General features: G+C 37.4%; 2 protein-coding genes across 11 annotated transcripts in view; one reads left to right on the forward strand and one right to left on the reverse strand.

Annotated features, from left to right (window-relative positions):
* srpra (SRP receptor subunit alpha) overlaps positions 1-4,698 on the reverse strand; it is a 103,447-nt gene extending 98,749 nt beyond the window's left edge. Inside the window, exon 1 of one of the 3 annotated variants that reach the window (XM_053623210.1) lies at positions 4,356-4,678. In XM_053623210.1, coding sequence (XP_053479185.1) covers positions 4,356-4,478 — 123 coding nt within the window. In that variant the 5' untranslated portion in view covers positions 4,479-4,678. Of the gene's footprint in view, positions 1-4,355 lie in introns of all 3 variants that reach the window. The other 2 variants (XM_053623209.1, XM_053623208.1) reach the window with 2 other exon arrangements.
* A 7-nt stretch (positions 4,699-4,705) lies between these two features.
* Positions 4,706-11,280, forward strand: LOC128606793 (uncharacterized). 8 transcript variants are annotated; one of them, XR_008385744.1, is made up of 10 exons: positions 4,706-5,296; positions 5,403-6,236; positions 6,930-7,028; positions 7,395-7,546; positions 7,693-7,829; positions 7,964-8,057; positions 8,139-8,330; positions 8,687-8,855; positions 8,977-9,098; positions 9,467-11,280. XR_008385744.1 is itself a non-coding variant. In XM_053623211.1 (8 exons), the coding sequence occupies exons 5-8, from the start codon at positions 8,205-8,207 to the stop codon at positions 9,761-9,763; spliced, it is 714 nt and encodes a 237-aa protein (XP_053479186.1). In that variant the 5' UTR covers positions 6,547-7,028; positions 7,395-7,546; positions 7,693-7,829; positions 7,964-8,057; positions 8,139-8,204; the 3' UTR covers positions 9,764-11,280. The 8 variants fall into 8 exon arrangements, 3 of the variants coding, with proteins under 3 accessions (XP_053479187.1, XP_053479186.1, XP_053479188.1); XR_008385743.1 differs by having other exon boundaries at positions 4,706-4,926; positions 5,065-6,236; XR_008385741.1 differs by having other exon boundaries at positions 4,706-6,236.
* The last annotated feature ends 4,663 nt before the right edge of the window (positions 11,281-15,943 follow it).

The raw sequence follows: 15,943 nt of genomic DNA on the forward strand, positions 1-15,943 counted from the left end.
TACAGTTCATTGAGGGAACCATGAATGCCAACATGTACTGTGACATACTGAAACACAGCATGATCCCCTCCCTTCGGAGAGTGGGCTGCAGGGCAGTATCCCAGCATGATAACGACGCCAAACACACCTCCAAGATGACCACTTCCTTGCTAATGAAGCTGAGGGTGAAGGTGATGGACTAAATCCTACTGAGCATCTGTGGGGCATCCTCAAACGGAAGGTGGAGGAGCACAAGGTCTTTAACACCCACCAGCTCCGTGATGTCATCATGGAGGAGTGGAAGAGGACTCCAGTGGCAACCTGTGAAGCTCTGGTGAACTCCATGCCCAAGAGGATTAAGGCAGTGCTGGAAAATAATGGTGGCCACACAAAATATTGACACTATGGGCCCAATTTGGACATTTTCTCTTAGGGGTGTACTCACTTTTGTTGCCAGCAGTTTAGACATTAATGGCTGTGTGTTGAGTTATTTTGAGGGGACAGCAAATTTACACTGTTACACAAGCTGTACACTGACTACTTTACATTGTAGCAAAGTGTCATTTCTTGTACATTGCACACTTTCTTCCTCAGTCACTTAACAATTACACCTCCATCTGATGGTGAGTGAGGTCATGTTGGGTATAAAAGGTAATGTTGACAAAAACAGTAAACTGAACAAAGTCATTTTTCATTGACTCTGGGTATCTGCTAAAGCTAGCGGGGTCACATTACGTGCGTACGATGTCACACGCCATCTACTAGGAAATGGCTTATACTTCCGGTTAGTAAAAAAAAAAAAACCCGCTAGTTTTCCATTTGAGATGATACTACCTTAAAATGCATACACATGTGGTAGACTACATAGCGTAAGTGTATAGCACATCATTTGAGACGCAACTTAAGTATTTACTCTCCGATGCGTGTTTTTGCAACAGAAGTAACGTAGTGAGTAAATGTACCCCGTGCCGCTCACAGACCAACTTATTAGAGCAGGGCTCTACAGTGCAACCATTTCACTCGCATTTGCGACTGAAAAGTACTTTGCTTGACTTTGAAAAAATATTTGGTCGCACCGGTGCGAGTGACCTGTTCGGAGCTGTATAATACAATCGTAATAAAAACTATAGGAAGTCCAAAATGCATCTACACCGCACTTAGCTACTTTCGCACTGCTTTTCATCACCTCAGTGAACTGAAGTGTGTAAATACTGCAAAGAAGCCATTAAGATGAGAAGAGTAACACTGAACATTATCTGCTTCTCTCAACTTGCCAATCTCACAAACCGCCATCTTTTATTGATCATGCAAAATGACCTGAACCTGTGCCTGTGCTACATGCTCGTGTAGCCACAGCGGTGTCAGGTGGAGTAAATTAATAATAATGCTAACGCTACAAGGTGGGTGTAATTCAAACTTCTTTATTAAATAATTCCTCACCAATCATAATCAAGAGTAGCAACTGTTCAGTCTGCAAATATGCAGTACACTGCCGCTCTCCTTCACTAACTCTAATAGACAGCGCATTCACTTCATTTAAACTCACGGTTACTAGAAAAGTCAACTCTAATTTCCATGTTTTGATTTAGACTCCCAAAACACACAATATTATGTGCTTAGTTATAAATCATTTAATAGAAAAAATATATTATAATAAATGCATAAAATATAAATAAAATGAGAAATGAAATGTTTAATTACTATGGGTTGCATTTAATATAAATTTGACATTAAGCTTAGTTCACTATTTCCTTAGAAGGCTTTGTTTTTCCTAATATGGATCAAGTTTGTGTTAGTCTACTTTTAAATAGTTTTAAATTTTTATTGTTTAAGATATTTAAAAATAAATATTTTATGTTTGTTTATTCATCAGTTAACCAACAGTATTTCTCATTGTTATTATTTTAATTCAATTTACAGTGACCATGATCAGAGAGCTTATATTTTACTGTTTATGACAGACCTCCTGATTAAAGCATATACAAAAAAAAAAAAGATTGGTATCTTTATCAGTTTCGGTCGATCGAGATGACAAGAAATCGGTATCGGCTGTATAAATCCTGATCGGGGCATCAGTAATTAACACCATTAAACTAAAGTGCTTTGCATCTGGCAGGTAAATGAACTCAGCCAATAACATCCCATGAGATTATTCACATATATACACACAATATAGGCAGAGCAGTTTGAGAACTGGCTCCAGCCCAGAACCATGACAGTGGAAAATTAACGCACATTAACGTTACCATCTCTACAAAAAAAAAAAATCTAAACTTCAACCGTACTCCTAAATTTTTGACTGTGCTCCTAAATTTTTGTAATTTGTAACAAGTGCTCCTAAAAGAAATTGTTACCGTAGAGCCCTGTAGAGATGCACCAATGTATCAATGCTAAATTGCGAAGCTTTTGAGTTTTCTCAAAAGCTTTTGAGTCTCACAAATTTCGATGTTTCGCCATGAAAAAGGAAGTCGTTATAACTCAAACATACAATGTCCAATCTACTCTAAACTTCACGTTTGATAAAAGTCCGGGCATGAAGATATCTACAGCCCAATAATCTGTTGTAGTCATAGCACCACCTACTTGCAACAACCATTTCCAGGCCTCATACTTTAACAAACTCCTCCCAGAGATTTAATCAGATCAGTTGTTATCACTCAAACAAACAATGCCTAATCTTCCCAAAACTTCACATTTGATACAAATCATAGCCTTAAGACATCTACATGCCAATATTAAGTTATAGTCATAGCATGACCTGCTGGCAACAGAAAGTGCCTTGTGCACTATGATGCATGCCTATCAACATATTAAAATATACCACCAAGTGGTAAATATGCCAGCAACAATATTAGAAACATGTTACACCATGCTAGCAACACTTAGCTAAGTGCTAAAGTATACTTTAGCACTTAGCACTTGTGCGAGGGCTCGTTTATCGCTGCTTGCAGCTTTAATTATATGTTGTATTTTGTTTGACGATCTAAAACTATTTAAAATGAGATATAGACAAAAAAAAGAAGAAATCAGGATGGGAGGATTGAAGCAGTGGTAGCTCAGTGGTTAAGACGTTGGACAACTGATCGGAAGGTTGTGAGTTCAAATCCAAGCACTGCCAAGCTGCCACTGCTGGGCCCTTGAGCAAGGCCCTTAACCTCACCTGCTCAGCTGTATAAATGAAACAGATGCAAGTCACCCTCAACAAGAGCATATGCCAAATGCATTCATGCAAATATAGTTGGTTATGTCTTAAGTGAATGTAAACAGTTTGGGGGAAATTACATTTAATTTCTTTATTCAATTTCCATAGTATTTCTTACTTGAATACTACTAGGCCTACCTGAGAAAACATATCGTTATCATAAAATAAGATTGTAGTCATATTGCCCACCCCTAAACATTATCATTTGGTGATTCCAGTCTTGAATTCCACATAAAATGTATTTCTTAATAAATATTTACAAATATTATAAGTAAATATTATAAACCCTGGTAATATGCTTTTTTACATATAAAAAAGTTAAAAGAACAGATCTGTGTTAAGAAATTAGTTTGTTGTCATTAACAGGCAGATAAAAGCAGTAATAAAGCATGAAGCTTGTTGTTGTGACATGCTGCTAAATGTAACTCTACTCGGTACTCTCTCTCAGCCTATATAACTGTGGGGGATAGGCATAAAATATCTGAAATGTCAACTTGAACTGGAGGACCCAATATATACAATATACAACAACAAAACAGGTTCATTTGTATTTTCACATACTTAATATACAAGTAATATAATAAAAGTTCTACATATACCGCTATATCCCTTTTAACTTAAATAACTAAAAAACTAAAAATAATTTTGATAGGAAACTAGCTGAGGTGCTGATGACATGAAATAAAAATTTTATGGAAATGGCAAGATGTAATAGTTGTATTTTTGTTACCTTTATGTTGCCATTGGTTTGTGAAGGTTAAAATATTAATTTAACAGCAATTTAAAATCTTTTTAAATGTAATTACTTTCTGGACTCGGATTGAGTCTAACTCGGCCCCTTTTGGACTCGGACAGTTAAAGAGATATCGACTCGAACGCGACAAAGGTGGACTCGGACCCAACACTACTACAAGATATGACAAACAGAAACACATGAACTTCTTTTCAAAAGTAAAAATCGTCCTTATTTTTTCCAAGACCAATTCGTGCAACGTTTTGTTAACTAGAGCACTAATTAAAGAAAGACTCGTGGTTAATTTTCCCACTTGCATCATAACTTGCTAGACGCTTGCTAATACGGGAAGCACGGAAGGTCGACGCGAAGGCACTGCGCATTTAATAAATATTTATCTGCATTCAAAATCTTACATGGCAGCTGTCTTTTGAAACTTACCTGAAGAATTACGGAGCGGATGAGAGCGTTTATAGGGCCTGTAAAAGATTCAGTTACCCCAGCCCCCTGAAAACACCACAACACTATACCCCCCTTACTGAAGATGGCGAAGAAGTCCAACATCTTACTAAAGCAGACTTAATTTTATACTATGAAGGACGGAACAAACACTAAAATGGCAAAATAAGTGTATATATATATATATAAATGAATGGGACCTAAACGCCGTATGGACTGTCTTTATTTCCCCACTGAATTCCTGACCACTAGTAGTCACAGCTCCGCATTTAGCCACGTCAGTAACAAAAACCAGGAAATGACGTTTCTTCCTCTGACACAAAAGGTGTGTTCGACTTCGGCTGCATGTAACCGATCGGCGAGAGTTTCCACTTGCAGTCGGGGGAGGAGTTGAAAACGGAGCCGTCAAGTCGGACACTTTCTGCTGCCCGTAGTGACGCTCGCGCGGTGTTTGCTTTCTTTATCGCAGACGGAGCGGATTATGCCGGCACGATTTTAGGCCCGATTTTCGATCGCCGACAAACGCCCGAAATCATAGGCAAATCACAGCAATGTATGAATTATAAAAGACGCGATCTGAGAGAAGCATCGACGCGTCGCCGATGTTAGCGAGATATCTAGCATGTTAAATATCTGGACCTGTATGCGATTCTAAATCACGTAATTTGACATTTGTTTTGACTGAATATAGCTACAGCGTTGACCTACAGCCAATGAGAGCAAGAAATTGGCCACGGCCGGGAAGTTTCAGTGGGAGGAGTCGTGATGTACTGGTTTGACGTTGGACGTTCGATATTCGCAGATATGCGCAAATTAAATGACCATCTCTAAAGTTACATACGACGTTAGTATACACGTTTCTAACTTTAACAGCATTTGAAGGGAATGACTTACAGTCCCACAACCAACTGTAAAGTGTTCATGTAGGTGTCAGCTATAACGTACACCACAGTTTGTTTTATGACTGGAAGTCATTCCCAATGCTATTGAAGTTAGTAACGTGTATACCAATGTCATATGTAACTTTAGAGACTGTCCCTTCATTTGCATATCTGCGAATATCCAACGTCCAACATCAAGCCAATTTTATGCCAGTTCCTGATGTACCTGCAACAGAACATAAATGCTTACAAGAGAGGCTGCAGGACTGCCTATATGAAGTGTATGGACAGTGTGAAGGGAATTACACACACCACTGGACTCACAAGATTTACATCAGTGTCTCTTTTTCCGTTTAACCTTAGCAGCGTACTATCCAATAAACGTTTTTAAACTTTTGATGTGACATCTGGCCCTGATTTCCACGTGCACTGGCTGTGGAATTGTATGTCTGGAGCTACCCATGCGCACATGCCACAACCACATCCAGCCCCGAAATTACCTGTTTAATATTTAGCTATCAAAAATGTCATATTATCTCCTTACAATCTAAATGTGACCATACATCAAATAGGTACTTTATTCTCCACTTCAAACTATGTAGGCTAGTGCAAAAAGTCTTTCTTCAGATTCCTGGTGCTTTATGTTCTCCCCAGCAAACACAGTACTTTCTGATGATGTCACCAGTTAGTCGTATTTTAGTCAGCGTGACATTACTTTATGACAACATTGTGACCACCTCTTGGTAAAGTTAAATTTTTTGATATCTTGGCTAACGGTCCAGAAACGTCGTGGCCACGTTCTCAAAAAACGTCTCTTTTCATCAGTGTGATATTATTTTATGACAACCTTATTACCACAGCTTGGTAAATCTTTTTTATATATGTAATCTAGGCTAATGGTCCAGAAACGTCCAGAATGTCTTGGCCACGTCCTCAAAAAAACGTCACTAAGTAGTCCCATTGAGAACTTTATGAAGATGTGGTAAGTTATCCAGATAACTTTCTGTCGTTTTATCTTTGTTATACCATTTGGATATAATATGGGAAATTGACTAAATGTATCAAACATTTTACTTAAGTAGCCTAAATGAATCAGCTTTTATTATCGTTTGCTATTATTTGTCATACATCAATGGCAAATATCTGCCAGAAAAAGGGCAATTTACAATTACCAAATATTTTGCTCAGTAAATGGTGATTATTCATAATATTATATCTTTGCAAATGAAAGATTTTTTTAATGAAGGCACGAGACTTCTCTTTGAATTTTAAACTGTTAGTACCGCGCAGAATCGTATTTTTGGAGTATTGCGCATGCGCCTAATTTTGCCAGTACTGTCTTCACTCCCATTGGTAGTTGCTACACCAAGTCTTGCTGTAGGGTCAGTCATATACAAATGTATTTGCCCGTGTGATATCACAAATCCTGCCACATACAAGTGAGCCGTTTTTGGAGCTTGGTTTAATAAATGTTCTTTTTGTACTGAAAAGTATTAAGCTATGAAACCTGCAGGACGTTGTAATGGTACAATGACCTCTTATATGTTAAAAGATAAAGGACACTTTTATTTTAGATTTAGATTTCTCATGTCATGACCCCTTTTAGGTATGACTTAAATATGAACAAATAAATTTAAATGTCTACATTCATGCGATTAATAAAATGACTTTTCAGTTAAAAGCAAATTCGGGCTTGCAACAACTGCTGCTCTTCAAGTCTTAGATGACACAGACACCAATGTTGAGGAGGACATCTTCCACGAATTGATTGAAGGTAGTCCACATTTATGCTTAACTGTAAGATGTCCAGAAGAAAATTTTTTTGCTGGATTGCCTGAAGGTAAATAAATAATAACACTTCAGACATTCTTTCAAGGGCTCCAGTGTAACAATATTCTGGGGACAAAAGAAAATGCGTTTGGGACAGAGAAACAAACCCAATGTTACACTGGTGGGGCATCCTTAGTTTTAGTATTATTTTTGTTGTTATTGTTGTAATACTTTGATTTGGAATGGAAAATCCTTGCCTTACGGCAGCAAAGAACACTCATAGGTGTTTGATGGTTGTCTAAAAGGTGTATCTGTAGCTCTGATTGAATTTTACAGAAACATGAAAATGATGTTTTGTTTTCTCTGTCAGAGTTTTTACCCACAACATCCTCAACCCCCAGTACATGCACTGATACTCTTTCACTCTCTTCAACGGATCATTAAGAGACAGAGAGGGCAGGGCTTAATCAATCAACAAGGACCAGTAGCAGAGAAACCATAGATGCTGAAAAGGCAAAACGGGTATATATACATACGTTTTTACTCAGGATTAATTTGTCCATGTAATACATCACTTTAAATCTACATTTTATTAGTCATAAGTAGTCACCTGTAGTATTATTATTATTATTATTATTATTATTATTATTATTATTATGTTTAATCAGATTGTACAGGATGCCCTGGAAAAATAATCTGGTGGTGAGGAAGTGCTTGAAGAATACCAGATAACCAAAACTTTAAAGCACAGCACCAGACGGCAGCTTGTTAATATTGTTGTCAGTCAAATGACAGAGATTCATGGGTAAGATTTCAGTGTACAGATGCAAGAAACACACACTGCTGCCCATATAGGCTTTGTATCAACTCGTGTAGAAAATAAGGTTTTTAAGTCTAGCTGCACGTATTAACCTCATTGGATTTTTATAAATTTTATAGGAGGTTCCCCACCCGCAAACAAAGGGAGACTTAAGCCTTGGGCATTGTTTCTCTTTTTCCTGCTCTGAGAGACCCATATTCAACAAAGGGCTATGTAAGAATCAAATGTCTTGATGTACTTGTTTAACTATCTAGTTGTGCATTTATGATATTTTCACTACCAATTTTCTGATAGACAATGGGCAACAGCTTGAAGGAGATGCATGCAGGGAGGTGATTTCCTTCCTTGCCCACACAGCTGATGAAGACTGAACTTATGCAAAGGATGAAGAAAACTTTTAAGCACAGACAAGAACTGGTACACAACCCTGAAAGATCAGCTGACATCCTTAATATCTTTCCAAGATTTTTGGATGTGAAAGGATTGGTGAATATAACACTCCTTCTGTTTCCTTTCAAAGGTTAAGGTTTTAAGTGTGTATTTTATATATCCTGGCTTTTTGTCATTTTTAAAAAAATATTTATTGTAAGGACACTCAGGACATAATTACTACTTGAGACTTACTCATAGATTTATCACTCTTGCTCAGAACTCTCACATGTGTCATAGTAATTATCAGACCTGAACTCTGTCACAAATAATATCCAACTTCATTCACACATTCATGATTTCTTAGTCTATCGATCTTCTCACATGCACACTATATATTTTGGATGTAAAGTATTAATAAAGTCCTAAGTAGCCTCTCGTATATCTTGAAATATACGATTATTAATCATTAGGTAAATCAGGACTTTGCTCTGCTGTTCAATGCTGAAACATCCAACAAGTTGTTTGAGAGGTGGAAGACCGCATTCAAGCACAAGATCATCAATGAAGCCAAGTCTCTTACTTCAACAGGAGAAATTCAGTGTCTTCTCGGTGCAGCTGGGGGACAAGGATCTGAAAACGGTAGGCATGATTTGTGATGTCATAGTTTCAGATTTGCTCTGGCTTCTTGAATTGTATTTTTGCTCTGGCTTCTATGTATTTTTGTATTTTATTGTGTGTATATATACAACCACTCCTTCAGATTGGGACAGTGACATTTCATCTGTCCTGCTACTATTGCATCTCCTGCCACCTTCTTCAGGGACAAAGAGGACTAAGATCAGTCCAATGGAGGCTGTTGATAGGCTTGTGCATTTCCATAAGGTAAAACTCACAATACTGAATTTCCTTTGAAAATTCTTTGTGTGTGGATGAAGAAAGAAAGTCACATATGTCCTGGGTGGCCTGAGGGTGTATCAGCAAATTTTCTTTTTTGGTTGAAATATTCCTTTTATGAAGTTGTCCTGTTGCAGTAATACATAAAGAATGATACAAACTGGTTTTATTTGTTTATTTGTTTTAAATGTTTGATTTGTTTCTTAGGTATGATTATAGCACATTTTTCATCAACAAAGTCTGAATATGTTAAGGACCACATTTCATGGATTTCATTTGACAGATTTCATCATAATTGGTGTTGTTTATTTTATTTTGTTTAATCTAATTTTTATTGTTGCTGGGGTTTTTTCTAGACATCAACCAGTATTGAAGGCCATCTCATTTCCAGGGAAGGCCGGCAGCCATATCTACTGGCATTAGGAAGGATCAAGGGCAGGACTGACACATTCTACGTGGTTGTGGATAAGCACTTCATCCCTTGCGCAGGAACCAGTTCCTTGAGTGCTATAGATGGACTCTTCAAAGTCCACTATGTGTTCAACCTATCCTTGTCAACATCTTTACCTTCCTGCAGACTACAATCTACAACATTGATGTTGGTCTTACCAGTGAGTCTCCCAGACTATAGGAATTGTGTGCAAAGCTTTTGAATTAGTTTAAATGTTAGTGTTTCTGTTGTCAAAGTCTGCATGCAAATAACCACTCTGTGATATCTCATCTGAGAGTCAATTTATGATGGTTTGTTACATCTAAGATATTGTGTTGAAAATGAAAGTTCAACTTGATACAGCAACTAATGTGTTAGCTGTACTTTTATTGAGGAGTACACACATTTTAAAGGCATGCGTTTTTAGGCATACAGGGTGTAGATTACAATTAATTACCTCAATCTGGGTATGAACACTATTTCGTGTTGAAAATAGCTCCCTTATTGTTGAGCTATTGACACCTCTAGTGTAGATTCAACACTAAATGTAAATGGAGCCTGTAAGCAATAAAAAATACTATACCAATGATGTTAACAGTGAACACTTACAGTGCTTTTTCAACACTATGAGAGTGTAGAAAAATAACACTAAAAGTGTAAATTTAACTCTATTTAGTGTGGACCTATATAAACTCTGGATAAGTGTTAATTTTCACACTGACTACGTTTACATGGACAGCAGTAATCTAATTATTGACCTTATTCTGAGTAAGACAATATTGTGATTAAGGTGTTTACATGAGTCACTTTTAGAATACTCCTTTCATGATCCCGTTTTACATGTTATAGAACATAGTTCAATTAACAGCACACGAATTTCAAGTATCAACATACAGTTCGTCTTGTTTATGATACCGTATACAGTTTTGGGTGTTTTTATTTTTTTGGGTGTAATTATTTGTCATGCTGTACGTGCAAATGGACGACTGCTTGAAGCCATGGGCTGCTTCCCAAACCGCGTACTTACCTACTATATAGTAGCCAAGATACATGTATTTCGTCTACTACAGGCCTATAGTAGGGAAGTACGCGGTTTGGGACGCAGCCGTGCTCTCTTGTTTGCCGTAAAACGGTTGAGCACTGCCGTGTGTGATCGTGTCCTGTCGCAAAATGCGGTGAAAACTCTCACATAACGTTAATAATGTGATTAAGGTGTTTACATGTCTGTAACACATGTCGATAATGCGACTAAAACAGGAGTACTCCACATATCTTAATTCAATTTGTGTTTACTTCGAGTATGACCTTAATCGGATTAAGATAATTAAAAATTGCTGTTTACATGGTAGTTTCTTAATCAGAGTATTGTCTTAATCGGGTTAATATTGGATTATTGTTGTCCATGTAAACGTACTGACTGTCAGTGTGAATTTAACACTTTAAAATTTGCTGTGTAACTGATTTCCAACGGACAGACGGATGCTGGGGTAAGCGCCATAAATCTGTCTTTATTCATACATTTTGCCCATGTAACGTTTAATGTCATTCTAGGTGTTGAATGTGTTGTATTATTATGTCGTTCAAACTTAGTTTCGTAATTAAATGCCCTGTTTTGTTAATTTGTGCATGAACGTGAGGTGGCCTGAGGTAAAATCTGAGATAGATTTTTACTTCCTTTTTAGTTTTAAATTGGCCACTTAACGCGATAAATGAAAGTATTATCACATTTTTTAAATTCAATACTAGTCGTGTGTTAATTTTACATTATGACTGCTGTTGGTGCTTGATCCATGAAGCTCACGCGAGCTTGTGCATATGTGTCGGACTTCCCAGCTAACACAGTTGCGTTGTGAATACCGGACCGGATCATATTCGTCGCAACGACGTACCAAATAACATTCCAGACCGTTTTTTAACCATTTTTTTTCACACGATTATACCCACCAAAAATCATCAAGTCTTGTTTTTTTATGGAATGTTGCAGTGTTTATTATAAATGATTTATCTGTTCACATAAATATAGAGGTTATGCACATGATGTCACGGTAGGCGGGATTCGCCGCGGTCACACCAACTTAGTGGCAAAAATACTGATTGGCAGCATTAGTGTGCAGCGTGAATTCCATGAAAACACAGAAAAATTGCATCTACAATAGAAATAAGCTATTGTGCGTTCGACTGTACTAACAGATTCAACAAGAATTCGGAGCTGTCTTTTTACAGAGTGAAAAAACCATTCACTACTTTTTTATTAAGTCAAGCAGTGTAAGTTCTTTTGGCATGTGGTATTCATGTTGTACAATGATGAATAATTTGCTACATATTTCTTTTTAAACACTGCCTATTTCCATTGATGAATAATGGTGGCTCATTCATTCTCTGATTGTGTTTTACCTTCACAAACATATAACATTAGTAAGTGGAAGCAGTGTTCGCTACAAACAAACTAGGACTAGCTAGCTTATGGTTTACCAGATAAAATTATATAATAAAATGAAAATATTTCTACATACAATCAGAGTGTTTATTGGTGTTCTTGTCACATTAATTTCTCCAACAAATACCACCTTGAAGTAGGACCAAGCGTCAAGGCTTTTGTATGACTTCATGGCATACAAAACTGATTTCTGACCACATGCCAATGTCCGTGGACCACAGGTTCTTGGGCAAGTTGTAAGGGTCACTGTCTAGTCCAACTGCCTTTAATTTAAGCTAATAATCGTTAGTTATACCAGTGTTTTCACAGATTCCCCTATTAAAACCAGCAATTTTGCTGTATGTTTTGCCTCTCAGTCTGGCCAAGGGGGGTGTTTTCCGGCAGGAAAGTGACTTCAGTGTATACCCTCTATTATTATGTCCTCATAATCTTTAAATAAAAACATTAACGTGCCCACCCCCTCGCCAGCACCACTCTTCTCCGATGACGTGTAAGCTGGCGTGAGGGCTGGTTGGTTCAATCCCTCTCCTCCAGTGTATGGTGTCTCTGCAGAACAAAAAAGGCGTTTTCAAACCTCTATACCTGATTTGTCGAAAATCAAGTAGACAGTTCCCAATACTTTTTTCTCTTCTAAACCCAAGAAGTGATGTGGAAAAGTGGAGAAAGATGGAGAGGGGTTGCTTGCAGATGAGTGTAAATGGATTGTTTAACATTTTGATTCATTTGTGTGACTTTGCCAACTAGCTGCCCAGTTAATTATAAAAAGCTCCAAGTGGTTTATTTGTACTGAGTATCTAGAGTTTTAACTATAATTATCAAACATTCACTGTCTATTTAGTGCATATAACTGCATATACTATATTGAACGATCTTTTGCCCAGTTATTTTGTGATTTTGTCACACTAGCTGTCTGTTTGTAGCCTATATTTTATTTTTCATTCGTCTGACCTTATCCTTAATTGCAATAATATTGCAATATATTCCCTGGGTTGCAAGAATTATGATCGGTCACAAATTTTCTTAAGGCTATGTATTCAAAACAAAAATGCTGTATACATGTGTAAATATTTCCGGTCTTCATTCGGGGAAATAAGCGCAGAAGTAGATTTAGGGGAAGAAAAATTATTCTAAGATTTTGAGATACTGGATTTTTTTTCCATGATCTGTAAGGCATAATCATCAAGATTAAAACAAAAAAAAAAAGGCTGGAAATATAAGGCTTTTTTTTTTTTTTTTTAAACTTTGGATACATTAATTTATTCATTTATATGCTTAATTATTTATGAATTGATAATATTTATAAAGTTAACTTTTTTGTTCTGCATTTATCTTTTTGTTGTATTTATTTATTTAGCTTAATGGTATTGACTTAGTATGTTTAGAAAAAAATGACAAAATGCTTACGAATAAATGCTATAATTGTATGTGTTGGCGATTGTTGCTTGATGTTACTTGAGGCACAGGTGTGTCTTAATGAGTACATGTTGAGATGATGGATCGAATAGAAATTCCACAACAAATACCATTATAATTGCATTGTTTTAATTGCTTTCATTAAAACCAATACAATTTCCATTAAAAACATTTGACTTTGAAGGCAGGGAATGAAAGTCAGTCCTATATGGGTTTCAAAGTAAACAAATTCACTTGCTGTCCATAAAGGAATGGCTCGAGAATCACATAACCACACCTGGCCAAAGGAGTGAGATATATTAGAAATAAAGGTGGAGTTGAGGCTGAAGAATTGTCTCGGGACATGCAGCCGTAGCATATATTCTTGAGCTGTGATTGAAAGGATTAAATTATTAGACTCCCGGCCATGTTTGTTGGGACGTGCTCGTTGTGTTCCAGCAACATACCATAAACTATAACGTCACCATGACGAATATGGGAATCACACGTCGCTGGAACGTCATTTGGTACTTCGTTGCGATGAATATGGTCCAGTCACATCACGTCTTCACAACGTAACTGTGTTAGCTGGGTCTCAGTGTTCAGATAAGCACTACAATTATCCATCTCCATAAAAACACTCAATACTACAGAAATGTTAAATAGAATATATGCAGCATATTATAACACGTTAAATATAATCTAGATATAATCCATCAAAACAGTCTTTGTTTGGGACAGTCTTTAAAAAGTCTGATTATTTTTTGACATCATTTACAGGTTACTTTTATAAACGATCTTGTGTAATTCTCGTATCACTTCTTTGGTGCACTCTGTTGTGAAACGTAATTTGGAGTTCAGGCGGAGTCATCGGGGATTCGTCAATAGTGAAATGTTTTGTAACACATGAAATCTTTACCGCTGTTGCTGATTATTCGTGTAATTTGAAAACCCTACGACTTCCATGACAAGACAGACAGTTGTATAATATGAACGGTACCACAACCCGACGTCTTTGAATGTCGTGTAGTGTGTAAAAGCCATTAGATGTAATATTTCTCAGATACACCGACATTTGAATTTTACATGTAGCAATCAGAAACACTTTTCACTGAATAAGTTAATACAGTACCTGTATGTACAAGAAGAAAGTTCAACATAAGCCTGTATTATTTAAAAACCAATAAAGTGGGTCTATATATATATTTTTTAATCCGTTTTATGTTGATAAACATGACAAAATATAACATTAAGATCCCATGAAAAGGTTGTTTACTGTTATAAAAATACGGATTTATGAGCCTTAGCAGAACTGAAGGTGTCACAATAAACCTGAAAAGCATGTTCATCGGTGAGTCTGGCCAATCGTGAAACAGCTGTGTCGTCATCAGAGCTTGTGCAGCCGCTCTGGAGAAGCTGCGCCGGCTGAGGGAGCCGGCTGCTCTCATATCGCTATTGCAGTACTTTGATGCCATACGTCACAGTGACATGATGTCGGCGCTTCCTCAAGTTGGACAGAAATTCTAAACGGCATGCACTGCTTCAAATCAGCCGCAGATCGGTCTGCGAAGCGCTGCATGAAGTCGAACAAAACGTCGTTGCCATATTGGTCATAGTACCCCAGAGCAGTGTTTCCAAACCGGGGTGACGTCTGATGAGAGCAGGGGTGCCATGTAAAAATCCTTCAAACGTTTCTAAAATAGTAAAATGTATATAAAACATTTAATATATATGAGAAATATCTGATGTCTGAAATAATAACACAGACACAGAAATAATAAGACAGACACACACACGCATAACAATTCCCTCCCCCTCGACCTCCCTTGCTGCAGCACGTCAACATCAGTATGCGTAACGTATTTGCGTGTGTTTTATCCCAATAATTAGCGTGTGTAGTGCAAAACAATATGAACAGATTTCTTAAAAGAAAAGCTCCAGATGGTTCTGGACCATCAACTTCATCCTCATGTAGCTAAAGCCTTGTATATACTTTCGCCTGGCTTCGCACTGCGAGCCTCTACTGACTGCGCGCACACCTCCCCGAACGGACGAGGCGTTTATACTTCACGCGCTCGCTCTTGTAATATTCTTTGAAATGAAAGGGGGCGACTCGGAGTAGTCATCCTATAAACCAACAGGAAGTAGCTCAGAGAATAAGTAGTCTGTTGGAGCAACCATAGCAACCCAGATAGCAAAATTTGTCTGGCCCACTTGTGGGCCACATACTTGCTTTAGTTCTGGCCCAGTATACGCCTAGGTCCCTTGCCCAAAACTGGCAAACACACTGAAAACCATCACATACAATTTCCTCTGGCCCAGATCTGGCCCACACACTGTAAAGTGACATTGTTTTATGTGGCCCAGATCTGGCCCAGACACTGTAAGACAGATCTGGCTGAGAGTCGGCTTGGTCCCCAGGCCAGATTTGGCCCAGAAACTGCTAAATGTACTTCATTTTAGCAGGGAAACACAAATTCAACCATTTATTAAGATTAAGGGCTTTTATTAAACATTAACAAATACACTACAATATGAACATTTATTAACAACACACTTTAAAAACAAAAAAAC

The sequence above is a fragment of the Ictalurus furcatus genome, chromosome 4 (genome assembly GCF_023375685.1).
Source record: "Ictalurus furcatus strain D&B chromosome 4, Billie_1.0, whole genome shotgun sequence".
Classification (NCBI taxonomy): Eukaryota; Metazoa; Chordata; class Actinopteri; order Siluriformes; family Ictaluridae; genus Ictalurus; species Ictalurus furcatus.